The sequence below is a fragment of the Bombus pyrosoma genome, linkage group LG13 (genome assembly GCF_014825855.1).
Source record: "Bombus pyrosoma isolate SC7728 linkage group LG13, ASM1482585v1, whole genome shotgun sequence".
Lineage (NCBI taxonomy): Eukaryota > Metazoa > Arthropoda > Insecta > Hymenoptera > Apidae > Bombus > Bombus pyrosoma.
The window spans coordinates 1,534,108-1,549,951 of NC_057782.1; the positions used below are offsets into that span (position 1 = coordinate 1,534,108).

Genomic DNA, 15,844 nt, shown 5'->3' on the forward strand with positions numbered 1-15,844 from the left:
TGGAAGTCTGCCATTGGTTTTGCAGATATCAGTTGGAAAGAATTGGGTGGTTTGTTCTTCGATTATTCGGTTGATTGGAAAATTCTGTCGATAGAGTTTGATTGTACACGTAGAATTTTGTTTGGTGATTTGTAGAAATCTATTCATGTGAAATTTATCAAACTTGTCTAGCGTCTATGATTCAAAAGTTTCATCTATCTTTAGTAATATATATTATCTATCTCTCTTATGGATCAGGGTGACCTTTCTCTTCCTAATCTATATAATATGTACTTATTCCTCTTTCTATAAGAAGAGTAGAACTGAAAAGGGTCAAAAAAGAAGCGGCCTTGACCTATTTTTTTTATACAAACGAAGAATCTCGTAACGATGGATCTAAATAGAAGTGTAGATTACCTTACATAATCCACAAGACTTTCGTTACTGCACCTTCATATCATGATAGAATAAATCAACGAAGTTTATTATGCATGTCTAGAATAAGAAAATCTGATTAGAGTCAATTATCTAAATAGTCTTAAGATGAGAACCACTGCGACTACAGGTGGGGTACTCATTTATTATAACGAATAAAGTTGCAAAGGCAGTTCCTTCTATCCAAGTAAGAGTACTCGTAAAACTAATGTGCCCTTATTACACGCTCAAAGAAACGTTACACTTTATCATTGCACGGATTACAGTCAGACTTGCTTAGACACAGAACTTCTTCTTCGAATCCCTATTTTTCGTACCTTTATCCTTGATCGCCTCTTTATTACTAATACACTGTGTTTCGTTTCCTTGCTAATCATTTTTATAGATTACTTTGTAAATGAATGGAAGAGGTGCTAGCAGGCCGGACGATAAGCGACAGCCCGTGCAAATGATATGCACGCGTCGCACTCACAGGTTGACACCTTCGCTAATCGACCACGTTGGGACTATCAGGGACGGTTCGACCGTGTGCCATGATATGCCCTGGCTGACGGCGGAGGGGCGAACCTGTGACGATATTAGGGACGTGTTAGGTTTGCCGAGGGATCCCTCCGGGGACAACAAAAGGACCACACGCATCGGGACGTACCAATGGACAACGTTATATTGCGCTGAAATTGCTCTCGTCCGATGCCTCTCGCTTCTCAACCTTCTTCGCTTTCCCCTCTTTTCGACTCTTTCATCGGCAAGCAAAATAAATTTGATATTCTTTTCGGCCACTGAATCTTTCTGATCCCTTTCTAATCGGTTCAAATATTTACGAGTCGGCTTTTATTGCTTTGATTTTTCTATAGTCGTTGCATCTTTTTCTCACCCTATAGTGGTCTTGTCTTTTGAAGGACATTTCCTAACTTTGAGTGAAATTTTTGATGCGTTTCATATTTTCTTTTAGAAAATAGAATATTTTTGGAGAAAATAGAGATTAAACTGAACTATTAAGAGCCGCTTATATTTTTTAATTAAACGAACATTTGAGGGGTTCATTGGGACAGAGGTACAAGTGTATTTCTTTTTTTCAAATAATAGGTATATTTATCTAAAATATATTTTTATGAACTTCCATGATTGCAAACTTTATGTATCTTAATATTTACAAACGTACAAATTCGTCGATTTTTCTATTAGAGTTTAATGTTACTACTGTTTCTGCTATTTATATCACATTCCCTCTAAATACTTCATTCGTTTTTTATTCACTATTTTCGATATTTCCTGTCAAGAAAGATAATTAATTTTATCAATAAGTAGGTAATAGACGATTGAGTCGGGAATCACTCAAGGGGCATATCTCTGACACCCATAATTTTAATTTCCGATATAGATAAGAAAATAAAAAACGATATTCCTCCTACCTTTACAACATGATTTTTGACACTTAGCGTTCTGATAAAAAATGATAATCACGCTCCCTTGTTAATCCGCCCACTATTCCCAATTACTTCTTTACCAGCAAACTATCCTTTCCAGGTGCTCGGCGTCTAACTTAATCCAGACCAGGCTTAAACAGATTAGGATTCAATTTTTACACGGTTCGATCCGCGAGGGGTAGGAGAGCGGGTTAGGTAGAATGATTAAAAGGCATGGCTTAGGTAGGTCGGAGGCGTCTACAAGCGAGCATTAGCTCGGATGGTATACGTAACAGGACTATTCGGATCCGAATTTCGAGAATTCCGGTAGCTTTTAACGCCCATCCTGGCATCGCCCGAACTCGTGTTAGGCCAGGGCCAGTCGACGTACGATCGCCGTCGATGTGCACGGACTTTGCTCGGTGGCGATGGTGTTCTCCCACTGCTGAGTTGGTAGCCCTGGCTGGCTGTGCCTGCCTGCCACCACCTCATTTGAATTTCTAATTAGGAAACCTCCATGCAATTATTGGATTAATGTAAATTACGAGAGCTGGCTCGGTCTCCGCCACCGCTACCGCTACCGCCGCACAAGGGTGAAGCTGTCTCTCTTCCTCTCTCTCTCTGTATATATATATACATCTATCTCACTTCGCTATATCCTTCTCTCACTCCATCTAACTGTATATTTCGTCTCTTTTCAACTCGATCTCCAACGTTACCTCCGTTTCCCTTCAACTCTCACTTATTCTATCTCTGTCTGATAGTTTGCCTATCTTTGTTCATTCGGTTCAACCCCTTATCGTTCCTCCTTCATCTTCTCTGTCTTTGCGTTCGTCTCTCTTTTACCACCACTCTTCTCCAACCGCTGCCCGCCACTCCTTTCCTTCGGCAAAGCCGCCGACTCTCGCTCTATCTCGTTGTCTCTCTTGCTCGTCGGGGGTTGGGGATAATTAAAATCCGTTGATTAATATGTAAATTTAATAAGATTACTGTTCTAGGAATGCCCGGTGCAGACAAGCGGCTGTACCGCGTCTGCTTGTATCGGGGCTGCGGCCGTTGTAGCGTTTGACTGTCGTTGGGGGGGGGGGGTGGCGAGCTTGACGGTGGGATTTCTTGTCGGGCTTCTTTCGATCCCGTGGAAGTCGTTGCTTCTCTTAAACAGGGAACGATCGTTCTTTTACTCGATTCTTTAGTCCGCTGCTCTTTTGAAGACTGTTGGAGATTAGTTTCCTCGTAACTGACTGTTTGACTTTGTTTTTGAAATTAGTTGGAATTACTGAAATTATAATGATTATTCGTTTCGATTAATTGGTTTGATTTTATAAAATTGTTTGTAGTTTATGAAGATTGCTTTTAAAATATATAAAAGTACTACAAATTCATAAAGCTACATATGAGGTAATCCTACTTGACCTTAGTGAATAATATACTAGGCTACTGTATATACTGCGATATTACTCATGGCATGCGATAAACGTCACTATATAATTAGGAAAATTTAATACATTTAAAAATTGTTTCTGTATACACAATGTACGCTATAGGCAAAGTAATAAATGTAGAAGATTTAGAGAGAACGAGTTTATCTTGTACATTTAAATTAGTGTACCTATCGCATATGGCTCGTGTAATATAGATGTATTCTCCATATTGTACAGTATTCATTACATTGACATAATACAACGGAACAGTCTCCAAGTTTTCGAAGTTCAAAATTTTGTCATGTAATTTTCCGAAATAGAAGGTATTATCTTACAAACAATTATCTATTGCTGATATAAAGATTGTAAGGTTACATCTCGAGTTACACGACAAACGGAAAAGTCAAAGACAGGCTGACCGATCCGAAATCGAAAGGTGACAAAGCCGTGAAAAGGCATACGCGGCGACAGGCAATTTTTGTTGCTGCGTAAGCTAGAAATACAATTTGAAAAATCCAACAATGCTGGCCAATTCGCAGGAAAATGCGCCAGTCACCCGAACGCCCTCGGTATTGTTCGCCGGCTGGACACAATGCGCCCGATTGGCGGTCCCGGATTTTTACAACATTCGCGACTTTTTTTGCGCGTCCCCGATCCCCTTTTCCACCCTGGTGCACCCCATCGTGTTCCTCCGTGTTACGTGGCTGTCCAGAGGCCAGCCAGGCAAACCACCTCTTTTATTTCCTTTTCCGCTTACCTCTCTTTTTTTTTTACGCCACGACACGACGCTACGCTACGCGACGTCGGTTTGTGAGCTTGCGCGCCAAAACTGAGCGTAATCGACGCGTCCCGCGATTTGCATAGCCGAGGCGAAAAGTAGCGGCGTGCGTTCTCGTTGATTTCTCGCTCGTGCCATGGCTTTTTTCCACAGAGTCGCTAGTATCCAGTGAGGATAATCCGTAAAAACCGGTGGAGTTCTCGAAATCACGACACGCGCCTACCAGCGCGTAGACGCGTCCAGGTGAAGCGACTCGTGGCTTTTTCGCCGCGTTCCACCGACACTCTTCGTTTATTAACGCCCTACAGTCGCGACGTGGTGGTTGCGCGCGAAAGCCTGTGGCGAGTCAAACAGTCGTACGAATTTTTAATTACGCCTGGAGAACCGACCGACGCTCGCGAAAATATCGTCGTGATTAGCGGGATTGTTTTATGAAAAACTTGTAACGAGACTGGTTCAATTAACGGATTTCCATGGGAATGCTGGTTACGAAGAGACACACTCGTTGCGTGCGTTTGTTTTTCCGCCAGCTGTCATGCGATTGTTGACGCTAGAGCTCATACAGCTGGCTGTTTGGTGTAATTCAACTGTTCGATTGGGTTCAAACGAACCAATCAAAGGAACGTTTCATAGATATACTGTCTTTCTTAGTTAACATCTTCTATCTATCATTTTGTTTGTTTTTCGAAATGTATATGTATTTCAAAAGTGTCGCAACTGAAGGTAATCTAGTCGTGTATTGAATATCAAAATCATCAAACGGATTTCAAGAGATAAGATTGAAAAATTACAAAAACAATATTCGTCCATTGTTTTCTATGGTCTATTTTTGTCCTTATTGTGTATTTAGCAAAGAATTTTTTTGTAAGCTTCCAAATAGTTTCTCACTTTTCTTCGAAAAATTGTTTGAATAGTGTCGCTTTTGAAATACATATGCGATATTTTGAAATATGTGAAGTTACCTTTTAAGTAAAACTACATTATTGTGTACATTTTTACACCGAAAGCTAAAGGGATACTATAACATATTTGTTGACTGAACAACGCAAAAACGTCTTGATAATCGCGCAACACTTAGTTGTAATTAAATCAGTATAGAAAGTTGAATTATACATACCGAATTCCGGTGTATCATAATTAAAAGTTGAGGGAAAGAAATTGTATATAATTAGAAAGTCACTATTTCACTGTTAATTACAGGTAATTTGGGTTGTACTTGTTTTACAACTGCCAGTTACATTATCTTTTCTATGGTAATAACTAGGTTTCATGGTTTACGCGTAAAACATCGCGGCAATCTCGATGGTATACGCGTATTTAAAATATTCATACATCTCATCAACTTTGTACAACGGTTGTAATCGTTGACGGCGGAAGGAAATCGAAAAAGAAAAAATTTTCAGGACAGAACGGATTAACACGCCTTGGTGGCCGATCATACATGTCCTTCAGAGTGTCGTTTCGACCGCGATCCAATCAATTTCGCGTCATCCGGCCGAAGAAACCGCCCCTTTCGCGGCGGCCGAAAAAAGGGCACAAAGTTATTAAAATTCTGGTACAGCGAGGATCGACGTCGACTAGCCGGGAATAATTAATCGGCGAACAAAAAGATTCTTCCGGTGGCCGCCGCCGGCCGTTCCATAAATTAAGATAAATTCCTGTGACACGTCAATTCGTTCGGCTCTAGGATCGTTGCCAAACATCGACGCAGTTTTTCGTTGCTCTTCCGTGCTAACGAAAAATGAAACAGAGAATGTACTAAAAAAATAGGGGGGGGGGATAGGGGAAGAAGAAAGAAACAAAAGAAAGAAAAGAAAAGAGAGAGAAAGAAAATGAAGGAGAGCGAAAAAACGAGCGATCCATCGGTATTCCACCAGCGAATCTGTCACACTCCCTTTAGCCGGCTTGTAGAACGAAGCTGACGCGTGCGCTCGCACGCACCCGATCATCCCCCTTTCTCTCGTCCCTCCGCGACACATATACATGGTACTTTAACGTGTATAGTATCCTGTATACGTAAAACGAAACTGGACAACACACATACACGTGCCGGCTGGTACACCGACGATTCGGCTACTAACAAACCCAATAAAAATAATGCACTTTCGTGCATTTGCAAATGAACGTTGTCATTTTATTTCGACGGGAACGAGTCACGTGGTGGCTCGCTCTGGGGCTGCCAACAGCTCCCGCCGCTGATAATAATTATGGATATTGAGAATGGTTATCGCTGACGCCCCGCGTATTAATGCCCCCGACGCTCGCACGCCGATAAACAAATTTGCCGTGTCCGCGTCTACACGGCGGCGTCTAACTTTTTTCCGCGGCCAAGCGAATTAAGCGCGCCCTGGGCCATTAGGGTTTCGAGAGACTGGAAATTAGTTTGTCGTCCATGCGATCGTGGCCTAGCAGAAGTAAATAAGCGTGTTTTCGCTTTACGAAATTTTAAAGGACTCTATTTGTTAGGAGTGAATTTTTTAGATATTAGGGCTGGTTTCTGAAGGTGTCATTTATTGGTTAGGGGGACGAGGGCACCGTTATATGGTAGATAAGAAAGTTAGAGGAGAATTGGGTAAGATAAAGATAAATAAGGGTAGATAATGTGGGAATGAGATGGAATTGGATAAGCTGAATAGGAATTATAAATTTGATAGGGTGGAGATTAATGGTGGTAGAATGACTACAAAATCAAAATGAAAAACACAGAATTATAATATAAATCTGATAGAATTGTAACGGTATTCGCTTAAATTACTACGTTTAATACTTAACAGATATATTAAAATACATATATAGAAAACATTCACAAATAAATTCCATTTCATTTCATCTATTAATCCATAACTTTGACATTCTTCTTTTTTTTCTTTTTACACTTCCATTTGTTCAACGCTGTATGAATACATATTGTAATTTTCGATTTAATAGGAAAGTAGTATCCCGATATTCATTTTATTTGAAAAACTACAATGCACGAGGAACGCGAGGAAGATTTTACCGTTATCCATTGGTGGTTACCGCGTGGCGCGAAATTTTCTTTTTCAACCAAAGGGTTGAATCGCTGTCGAACGCATAACGCGTAATTACTGTCCACCGATTGGCGGAGGCAACGTTTATGTGCTGGTCGTGTAACGTCCAGTTATACAGGCTCGTCGATGGTCGTCATTTACAGGAATGTCGCATTGGCCAGCAAGCCGTGCGTACAGCGTGTGCTAGTGTGCGGCTATTTATGAATTGACACCGCATTAGGGATATTGCTTAACAATAGCGACACTGTTAGCTCGTCGAAGGGTCGGCGTGAAAAGCTGTTATTTTGAAACGTGTTATCGTTGCAAGCAGTAATTGCGAGATTGTTGAACACCGACTAAGTACACCGTTCCGCTTGTGTTATACACCGACTCTACAGTATTTTCAAACTTAAGTAAAAGTATCGCGATAATAGTGAAATTAAATCGTAGACTCGCGTAAATCTCCACTAGAAAATTACAAATTTCGATATACTTTCTTTCACATTCCGTTTCTCCATTGGACTCCCTTGCTTCTTGTTTCGTCTCTCTTTCGCGTTTCTTTTCGGTTTGGGAAATTCATCGAAATTATGTCGTATTAATTTTTTGTTTCTCGTAAGTAACTAAACGCGAGAAGTTGCATTTATATTCTGTAATTAATTAACGTGGCTCACAGTCAGCTTAAAAGAAAACTTTGTATGGACATCGTTGTAATTAAATTCGTTGCTACGCTTTCAATTAAAAGGAAGAAAAAAGAGAGTGGGAAGGGGGAGGAAAGGTAGGGAAGAAAGAGGAAAAATATAAAAGAGGGTTACGTAATTTCTGACACGTTCTTTGCGACTCCTTCCGCGAAAGCGTTCCAATAGAACGCTCGAATTCGTAATTAGAAAAGTCAAACGGCAAAGCGACCGCCACCGCGTGGAAGAAAGCGATTTTTTTTTATTTTTTTTGACAACAATTTGGTAAACACACGACTTTTTTCTCCTCGACTCGTTACGCTTTTTCACGGTTCCCTCATTACTTTTCCGCGATAAAGTATAATAATTCCGCATAGAATTAATACTACATGTTTAAAACTATCACGCATTCGTCCTGTTTCGCGTTTTGTTGCTCACCTTTGCCGACAGATTTTTATCGGGTAACCCATTGTATCTGCCAGCTAGATTCTTAAACTCAACTTTTAACCCGTGTTATTCATAGAACGTTCTTTTAAACTTGCCCAAATAACGTGTCGCGTAAAATACATTTGTTATTATGCTTATTATAATCGGAATAATGATAGAATGAGAAATACTGTATTTCTTTAACTCTATCAGCTTACAATATATGTAGATTCACGTTCCTTTTCTTTTTATTATATTTCCTACAAAAGTTTATATTCGCGCAAAGTGAAGTTGGGATTAAATTTTATAACACGAATAATGCGAACGAGCTGTAGGATAATACATTAGATTCATTTTATATGAAATTAAAAAATGTTTCGGATTCTTAGCAAAGATTAGTCGATGTATATGTACAAATCTCGTAGTTTTGTATTTAAATACTCAAAATCTAATTAGGAAAGAAAGGTCTGTCGCTTCTAAATGGTTCTAAATGTTAATGAAGGATACATTGGTTACTATCCTTATTACAATCGGGATAATGGCAGAATGTGAAACGCGGAGGTTTATTCTATCTCATAAAGATGGTTTTATACACAGTAAAGTTGGTATTGCAAGATAAAGGGATTGTTTTATGTGTAATTCAAACAAGTTTCGTTCTTCTACCAAAAATATATTATGGTTTAAATACAATTGTATTGCGTCATAATCACTAGAACAACAATCCAGACAAATCTTTTGTATTGATAAATCACATACGGATTGTTACTCTGTGCAAAAAGGTACACCTTTTCTTCTATAAAAAATATCGTCTTTGAGAATTATTATTTTATAAATTTCCTTTGTGACTGTGTAAATTTAGTGGTTGAATTAAACAACAGGTTAAACAAACTGCTCCTATTGAAATAATTCTTACATCACGGTGATTTAATACATAAAATCTTAATGCCTAAATATAATTTACAATACAATCAAAATTTCTAACATACCATAAACCATTTTCTAAACGCTCTTCATAAAATATCCAAGCCGCGAATTAACAATAAATTGGAACACCTGGAGCTCGCACGAAATCTCAACGCTTAAACATAATATCCCGGCCTAGAAACGAAAGCAGGCCGAACAGAGTCCGTGATTTAAAAAAGAACAACGCAGGAGCTTTGTTCGTAACGGCAATTCTCAAACGTAGCGCGAGTTGCGGGCGCGCGCGCGTGAAGTGCATAAACTTCCTGTGACGCGCGCGGCCGAAGGTACAAAACCGCGTGCAAGTTGCGGGCGGCGAATGCGCGCGATATAAAACGCCTTTGTCTTGCAAAAACCCGCAGACGTATATCATGCGAGGCCAGGCCACCAGCGGGCATTGTTTCACTCTCGCATAATTACCGCGAGTCACGTTTTAAAGTTGAATTTCACCTAAATAAAGCTTAATGTTATTATCGCGGCCAACGGCGAGCCGCTGCCGCCATTATGAGCTGGTTACAGTCTCAAACGTCATTGTGCCGTGTGATCGTTTTCCACGATATTAAGGCGCAAACGACGTTTTTCCACTGTTTTTAACCCCGGCATCGTCGGCGACCCGTCGCGATCGACGTTAATTAGATGCACGCCGCGAGCGTTACGGGTGTGTTGCTGGATATATATTCTTGAATGGCTCGACTAACTTTGTTACATTGACTTCCCGTCGTTTCTTTGTACGTCTCCTCTTTTTCCTTTTTCGTTACAAAAAGAATTTCGTTCGTTAAGCTGCCAACTCTAGAGATTATAATGCGATTTAGTATTAAAAGCAAAGGAACATTCGCTAAGGTGCAGCTTCTTCCTCGGTCATTTTAATCTTGTCACTGTAGATTAAAACGGTAGCGTGCTATAATCACTATGTTACAAAATTAAAAAAAGATTTGTTCCTTGTAGATTTTGAATATAATTAATTATCGAATATTTAAAATAGCAAATACATAACGATTCATGTATCGTCGTGACAATTATAAATCTTAACAACTTATAGTCTTTTGTGCGCACGTATGACACATGGGTTCTACAGCGAAGGAGTTAATTTATGAAATTCAGTTTAAGATTGCTATTGATGAAGTTAGTCTGGTTACTGTATGAATATCTTAGGAGACGTATTGATATATCATTTTTTTGTAAATTTTTCAATGTCATTATCTAAGTGTACAATTAATGTTCAATTGTTCCCAACAAAGACATTCCTTATTTTCATAAGTTCGTTTCTCTTCTTTTCAGTATATCGAGTTAATCAGTGACTGTTCTCTGATATTCAATTCGTGGAGTTAATCAGTATAGCTTCTGAAAGGTTCTTATGAATCTCTCAGAAGATAAACTGATCAGTTATAGTTTTTGTAATAAATGATTTTATTTCATAAACTCATTTATCGCAAGAAGATGGTACAAACAGTAATAAATTACAAATTGTAAAAGTACAACTTTTTTCATTTTCCAATTTATAACGTTGATCAATTTTCTTTTGAAGAATAATCAAGTAATTTACTGAAAGCATCAATAAATTACTAACCTATCAAAATGAAATGTTCAAACCTAAACCGTGGACAAACAAATTGTAACAAGGGATTGTTATTAGGATTGCTATTAGCAAAACGGATGGTAGAATGGGAGGGGGGATGGTTGCCCTTAAATTCAACAGAAACATGGTCAGGAAGGTTGCGCATGTTCCACTGACGTCAACGCTAAATCGAGAAATTAATTACTAAAATTGCAAGAAAAACCGGAGCGGGTCGATAACTGATACAACTTCATTAAATTTACCGATCGATGAGGAGTGGTGAACGCGGCGACGCGGGCAAAAAATCAGGCTATTATCCCGCCGAAAACGGCGGTATTGATAAAACCCGCGTCGCGATCACGGCCGACCGGACAAACACAATGATAGCGAGCGAACGAAATTTTTTTTCTCCCCTCGCCTCCAGCCCCTGCCCGTCCCGATTCACTCCCCCTTTTGCCGACCCTGTACCACCGCCTACGCATCCCCTTTCCGCCCCTGTGCCACCCCTTTCGTGCGTCGCTTCTGCAAAACTCTCCGTCCGCGGGCATAAAAGTCGGCGTAATAAACGGCGAGCGTCCGAAAGGGGTCGAAAAGGGATGGATTAACCGACGGCGGCCGGCCGTTGATGGAACAACGTAATGCATACGTGATGTTTAATTAATCAATTAATAACCGTATTATTGTTTTGTTTAATTAAAAATAATGAATCTCTCTCTGTCTGTAGCGTTGGTGGGCGGATTTACGAGCACGACCGGCGTCGGCATCATCCACCGTACGTATCAATCGCATTTGAAAGCTGACGCAGGCTACGGATAAGCCTACCTTATGTATCTGTGCTTTTTGTCGATATACGATAGGTTTATCTTTTTTCTTTTTTCGGCTGTTTTTTCACGTATCTTTTTGTTCTCTCTTGCCCGTATATCGCTTTCTTCCTATCATCGAACATTATTTACGCGAGATGTTTGAGTTTTTGTACTTTTTTCCTTTTCGTTTCAATGCACGCGCGAATTAGTGGATTTTAGTGATCGAGATAGAGCCATCGTAGGAACAGTCACGTAGATTATATCGCTTTATGGTTGTATGGGTTGAAATAGAAATTTACGATGATCAATTGGTAGATATTTTAACGTAGAAAAAGTTGCAATAGTGATGAAACGAATCGAAGCCTACAGCTTTTTTCGGTATTCAAAGGTAATAGTCAGATGTTTTGAAAATTCATATTTCAAATGTTCAATTGCCAACAGATCCAATATATTAAAAGCTTCGAGAATTCAATGCGAAATATTCAAATATTCAAAGTTTCACATATTTAAAATTCAAATATTCGAAATTCTATATGTAAAAAATCCAAATTTTAAATACTCTAAATACCAATATCGATGATAGATATATCGATCGAAGTCAGAGACGGCTAGATAAGGACACGAAACCGGGCTGTTCTCCGTTGGAACCCAAACGCGTCCACCTTCCGGTTGACGGTTTATATTTCGCTAGCAGTCGATTTTAATAAACTCGATGTAAACGGTTGGCCCCTACCCTTTGTGGAGAAAGTTTCCGGGAGAGCGCGCCGATTTTTAAATATAGTGTGCCCGGTAGGTTTGGGCAGCAACGGGAGCCTGGGTCGGGTGTGGAACCGTGTGCCACCGTCAAAGCTTTTCGCCAAGCGTTCTCCGCTTGCCTCGTTGATCCACGAAAAAGGCTCACCATCCGTGGAATCTTTTGTTTATAATTTTTTTGATCATTACCCAACAGGCTACTAATTCCGCCGGCGGGTGCATTCAAAATTTATCGGCGACGCGACAAAACGCACCCTCCAATCTTTTTTATCTTCCTCTGCTACACCTGCTACTTCTGTCTCTGTTCGTAAACCGACTATCCGCGATCGTTTCTCTTCCCTTCTTCGCTGCTTTTCACCTTTCTCTCTCTATTCTGTGTTTCTCTTGCACTCGTGTCTCTCTGTCTGTCGCGGTCCCTGTAGCTGTCCGCTTGCTTTCAAGCGTCCCATTCCCTATTGGACAGCGTTCAAAGGGTATTCAGAGTCGAAGGTCCGGAAATGGTTCGGTGAAAAAAAAAGCAGGTGAATAGAGTTAGGCACTTGTTTGTCCGACGGATCTATCCGGGCGTTGTGATTCACCCAAAATTCAGATCCTATCTTCTATTTCCTTTATATTGGTTCCTTCATTTTTGACCAATTAATTATACATGATTTTATAGTAATATTAGATTGTTATTTAGTAAATTTTGAAGTTTGAAGATAATGAATGAATGATATCATTAACCCATTTTAGTTTTGCGTTACTAGGCCAACATCATATCGAGAAACTGATTAGTTCAATTGAGAAAATGAATAAAACTAGAGGTAAAATTGTTGAATAATATAATTTCATTGATATAACAATTGGTCGTACCACATGCTAGCAAATTTTCAGTAAATATTAGTATGAAAAAGAACTTACCATTTCTTTTTACACTCCACAAATATCGCGTATAATATCCATATATTGCTATACATGACTTCTTTAACTCTTTATGTTCGTAGTAGCCAGCCGATCTGGAACGCTTTCACGTTTTAATTTCCAAACCGATAGAGCCTGTGCATAAATCACGTTCGTGGAACAGAAACATTCGAGAAATGTCTGACGCGTATGTCGAGGACAGTCGAATAAAAGTGGCTCCCCCGTACATCTATATACGTGCATTTTTTTTTTATTTTCACCGAGTTAATTGAGATTGCTCGAAACGCGAAAAACGCATCCGATCGCGAGGCGCGGCTGGGTCGCGTATCTCTCTTTGATCCTCCCGTCCCGACGTTTTTCCTACCCCGCGCGATATATACAAGCGTAATTATCAGCATTTAAATCCCTGTTCCCATCATCAAAAATGTGCCCAGACCACACCGGGCCGCCGCTGTTTGTGTTCCGCGAAGAGTAACCGCCGCGTTTTCGAGAGGTAATCGGCATCGTCAAAGAAAGTGACGAGTGCCCAAGCACCGTTAATGAGACACGTTTTACACGTATCCTGCGGGATAACTCCGATTCCACGTGCTTGTCTGTATGGCATATTCGAAACCAACCTCAGTTAGTAAGAGACATATAAAAAAAAAGAGAATGAAAGAGGGAAAAAATAAAAAGAGGGCGAACAAGTGGCCTCGAGGTGGTGGTGGTGGTGGTGGTAAAGGGTAACAGTCTGCATTCAGAGATCGCGGTATATCAGGGGAAGGGATGAAAAGGGGGTTGGTAATACGGGGTAGAGAGAGCAAAAGCGCGGGATACGGTAGAAATAATGTGTTTAGGCGCAGGCATTTTTATCGCGCTGCACCCTCAACCCCCACCAACCCCGTTCGCCCCCTTCAGCCCCTAAAGCTTTTGTTGTTTCCAATGCTTTATGTGAATTGCACTGTAAAATCTCATTATATTCGTGTGCAATGCGTCCATTATATCCTGTGCCAGAAACATTTTCTCCCACCGGATTTTTTCTCTCCCTCTACCTCCTCGTGTTCTTTTTATATTTTTCTGTTTCTTCTCTGCTTTTTTCCCTACTTTTTCTTCTCTTATTTTTTTTCTGTTTTATTCTACTTGCCATGCTTTCGTTTATTCGTTCCTTTTCTCGTTCATTTTCGTTCTCTCATTCCTCCAGTGCACAGGTCTCTGTGACCGTCTCTGTTCGTTGTTTCAAAGCCGAAACATTCCCTAAATTTATTCGCTCGTGCGACGCGCCACGGTCTAATTTGTTTCGCCGGAGTACAACGCGCCCGATGCGAAACAGCGATGGACGCTAATTACCCCGCCGCTTCGACCGATCGCTGTTCGATTTCGTCTCTCGAATCCTGTGTCGCGCGCCCTCGACCGCCCTTCACCGACCGCCCAACCATCCTCCACATGCCTCTTTCACCCTTCGTTCGATCTTTTGTTATGCTAGCTTTTCGTGATTTAGAGAATCGGTTGTTTGGGTCGCTTGTTCGATGCTTTGCTCCCTCTCTCTCTCTCTCTCACACACACACACACGTACGCACACACATACACGCACACACACTTCCCCGCTCGCTTTCTGTCTGTCTGTCGGTCCGTCTCTCTCTCTCTCTCTTTCTGAACGGAGCAGACCCGATTGCGAATGGTTTTTTTTTTTCGAATGTAATCAAAATGTATGGACAGCGAATGTTCGATGAAATAGAAAAACAAAAAGGCTATGAAAATTGTTACGGAAGTTAATTATAGCGAAAAGGATTTCCCTGGAATTGGTATTTCGCTGAAACGTTGCTATCATCTTGCAAAAATATCGACGAAATTTAACGGCGCCTCTTTTGTGTATAGTTCGAGCTAATCTTACATTCACAGCGGAATAAAAGTGGAAAACTGTAATTATATCGAAAGAATACGATAGAATTTGAAATATAAGTTCGTAATCCATTTTACAAAAGTACTAGTAAATTTTGTCCCGGACGTGTTTGTAAATATGTGTCCCGGAATAAGGAATAATTTTCTTATCTGCAGATCGGCTATTTTTTTATATCATTTAATGTTTCTTAAATTTACAAAATGATTTGCTTCATGAGCATGATAACTTACATTATAACCATAACTTCCCTTGTTGATAAACCTCACATAGCATCATACAGATAGAGTACATAAACTTTCACTATTCAGATCATGTAGCATTCTTTGGCAAAGAAATCATCATTTTCCTTGCATTCCTTATATTTGTTATTATTATAGTATCAGTAGTTCTAGTATTAATTTTCAATGTCATTCTTATATACTAAATTTCTAATAAAAATAGAAATCTCCAAGAAAAGCTGCTAATCTCGATTTCGTTTCGGTAGATAGAAAGGTTAAGGATATTTTATTTTATTAACAATCTTAGAATGAAACTGAAATTAGAAATTAAGCATATTAACAACGATTTTTTTGCATTTGCTTTAAATTTAACAAATGCTGTTTAGCTGGATCGAAACCGACCCAAAGTACTACGTAGAAGGGTTAAACGCTGCGCAAGATCGAAGTTAGAGTCGCGTCGATAGGAGACCAATTAGGAAAGCAGCTACAAATGACGATGCATCATCGAGTCATTATTAAGAAAAAAGAGAGTCAGTCGGAATAAAAGTATGGGACGAACCGTTAAGCTCAGCCGGGCAAAGCAACTGGGAGGTTAATGGCGCGTCGTTGCGTATTCCAACGGTGTTTGTTTCCTCGCAGTTGGCAATAA

General features: G+C 40.0%; 1 protein-coding gene across 4 annotated transcripts in view; it reads left to right on the forward strand.

The window, feature by feature from the left end:
- The window catches only part of LOC122574459 (POU domain, class 6, transcription factor 1), a 210,151-nt gene that overhangs the window by 144,524 nt on the left and 49,783 nt on the right, over positions 1 to 15,844 (forward strand). For 3 of the 4 annotated variants that reach the window (XM_043742093.1, XM_043742091.1, XM_043742094.1), the window contains one exon: positions 11,367 to 11,414. The exons of the other annotated variant lie outside the window; for it this stretch is intronic. In XM_043742093.1, coding sequence (XP_043598028.1) covers positions 11,367 to 11,414 — 48 coding nt within the window. The remainder of the gene's footprint in view (positions 1 to 11,366; positions 11,415 to 15,844) is intronic. 4 annotated transcript variants of the gene reach the window in all.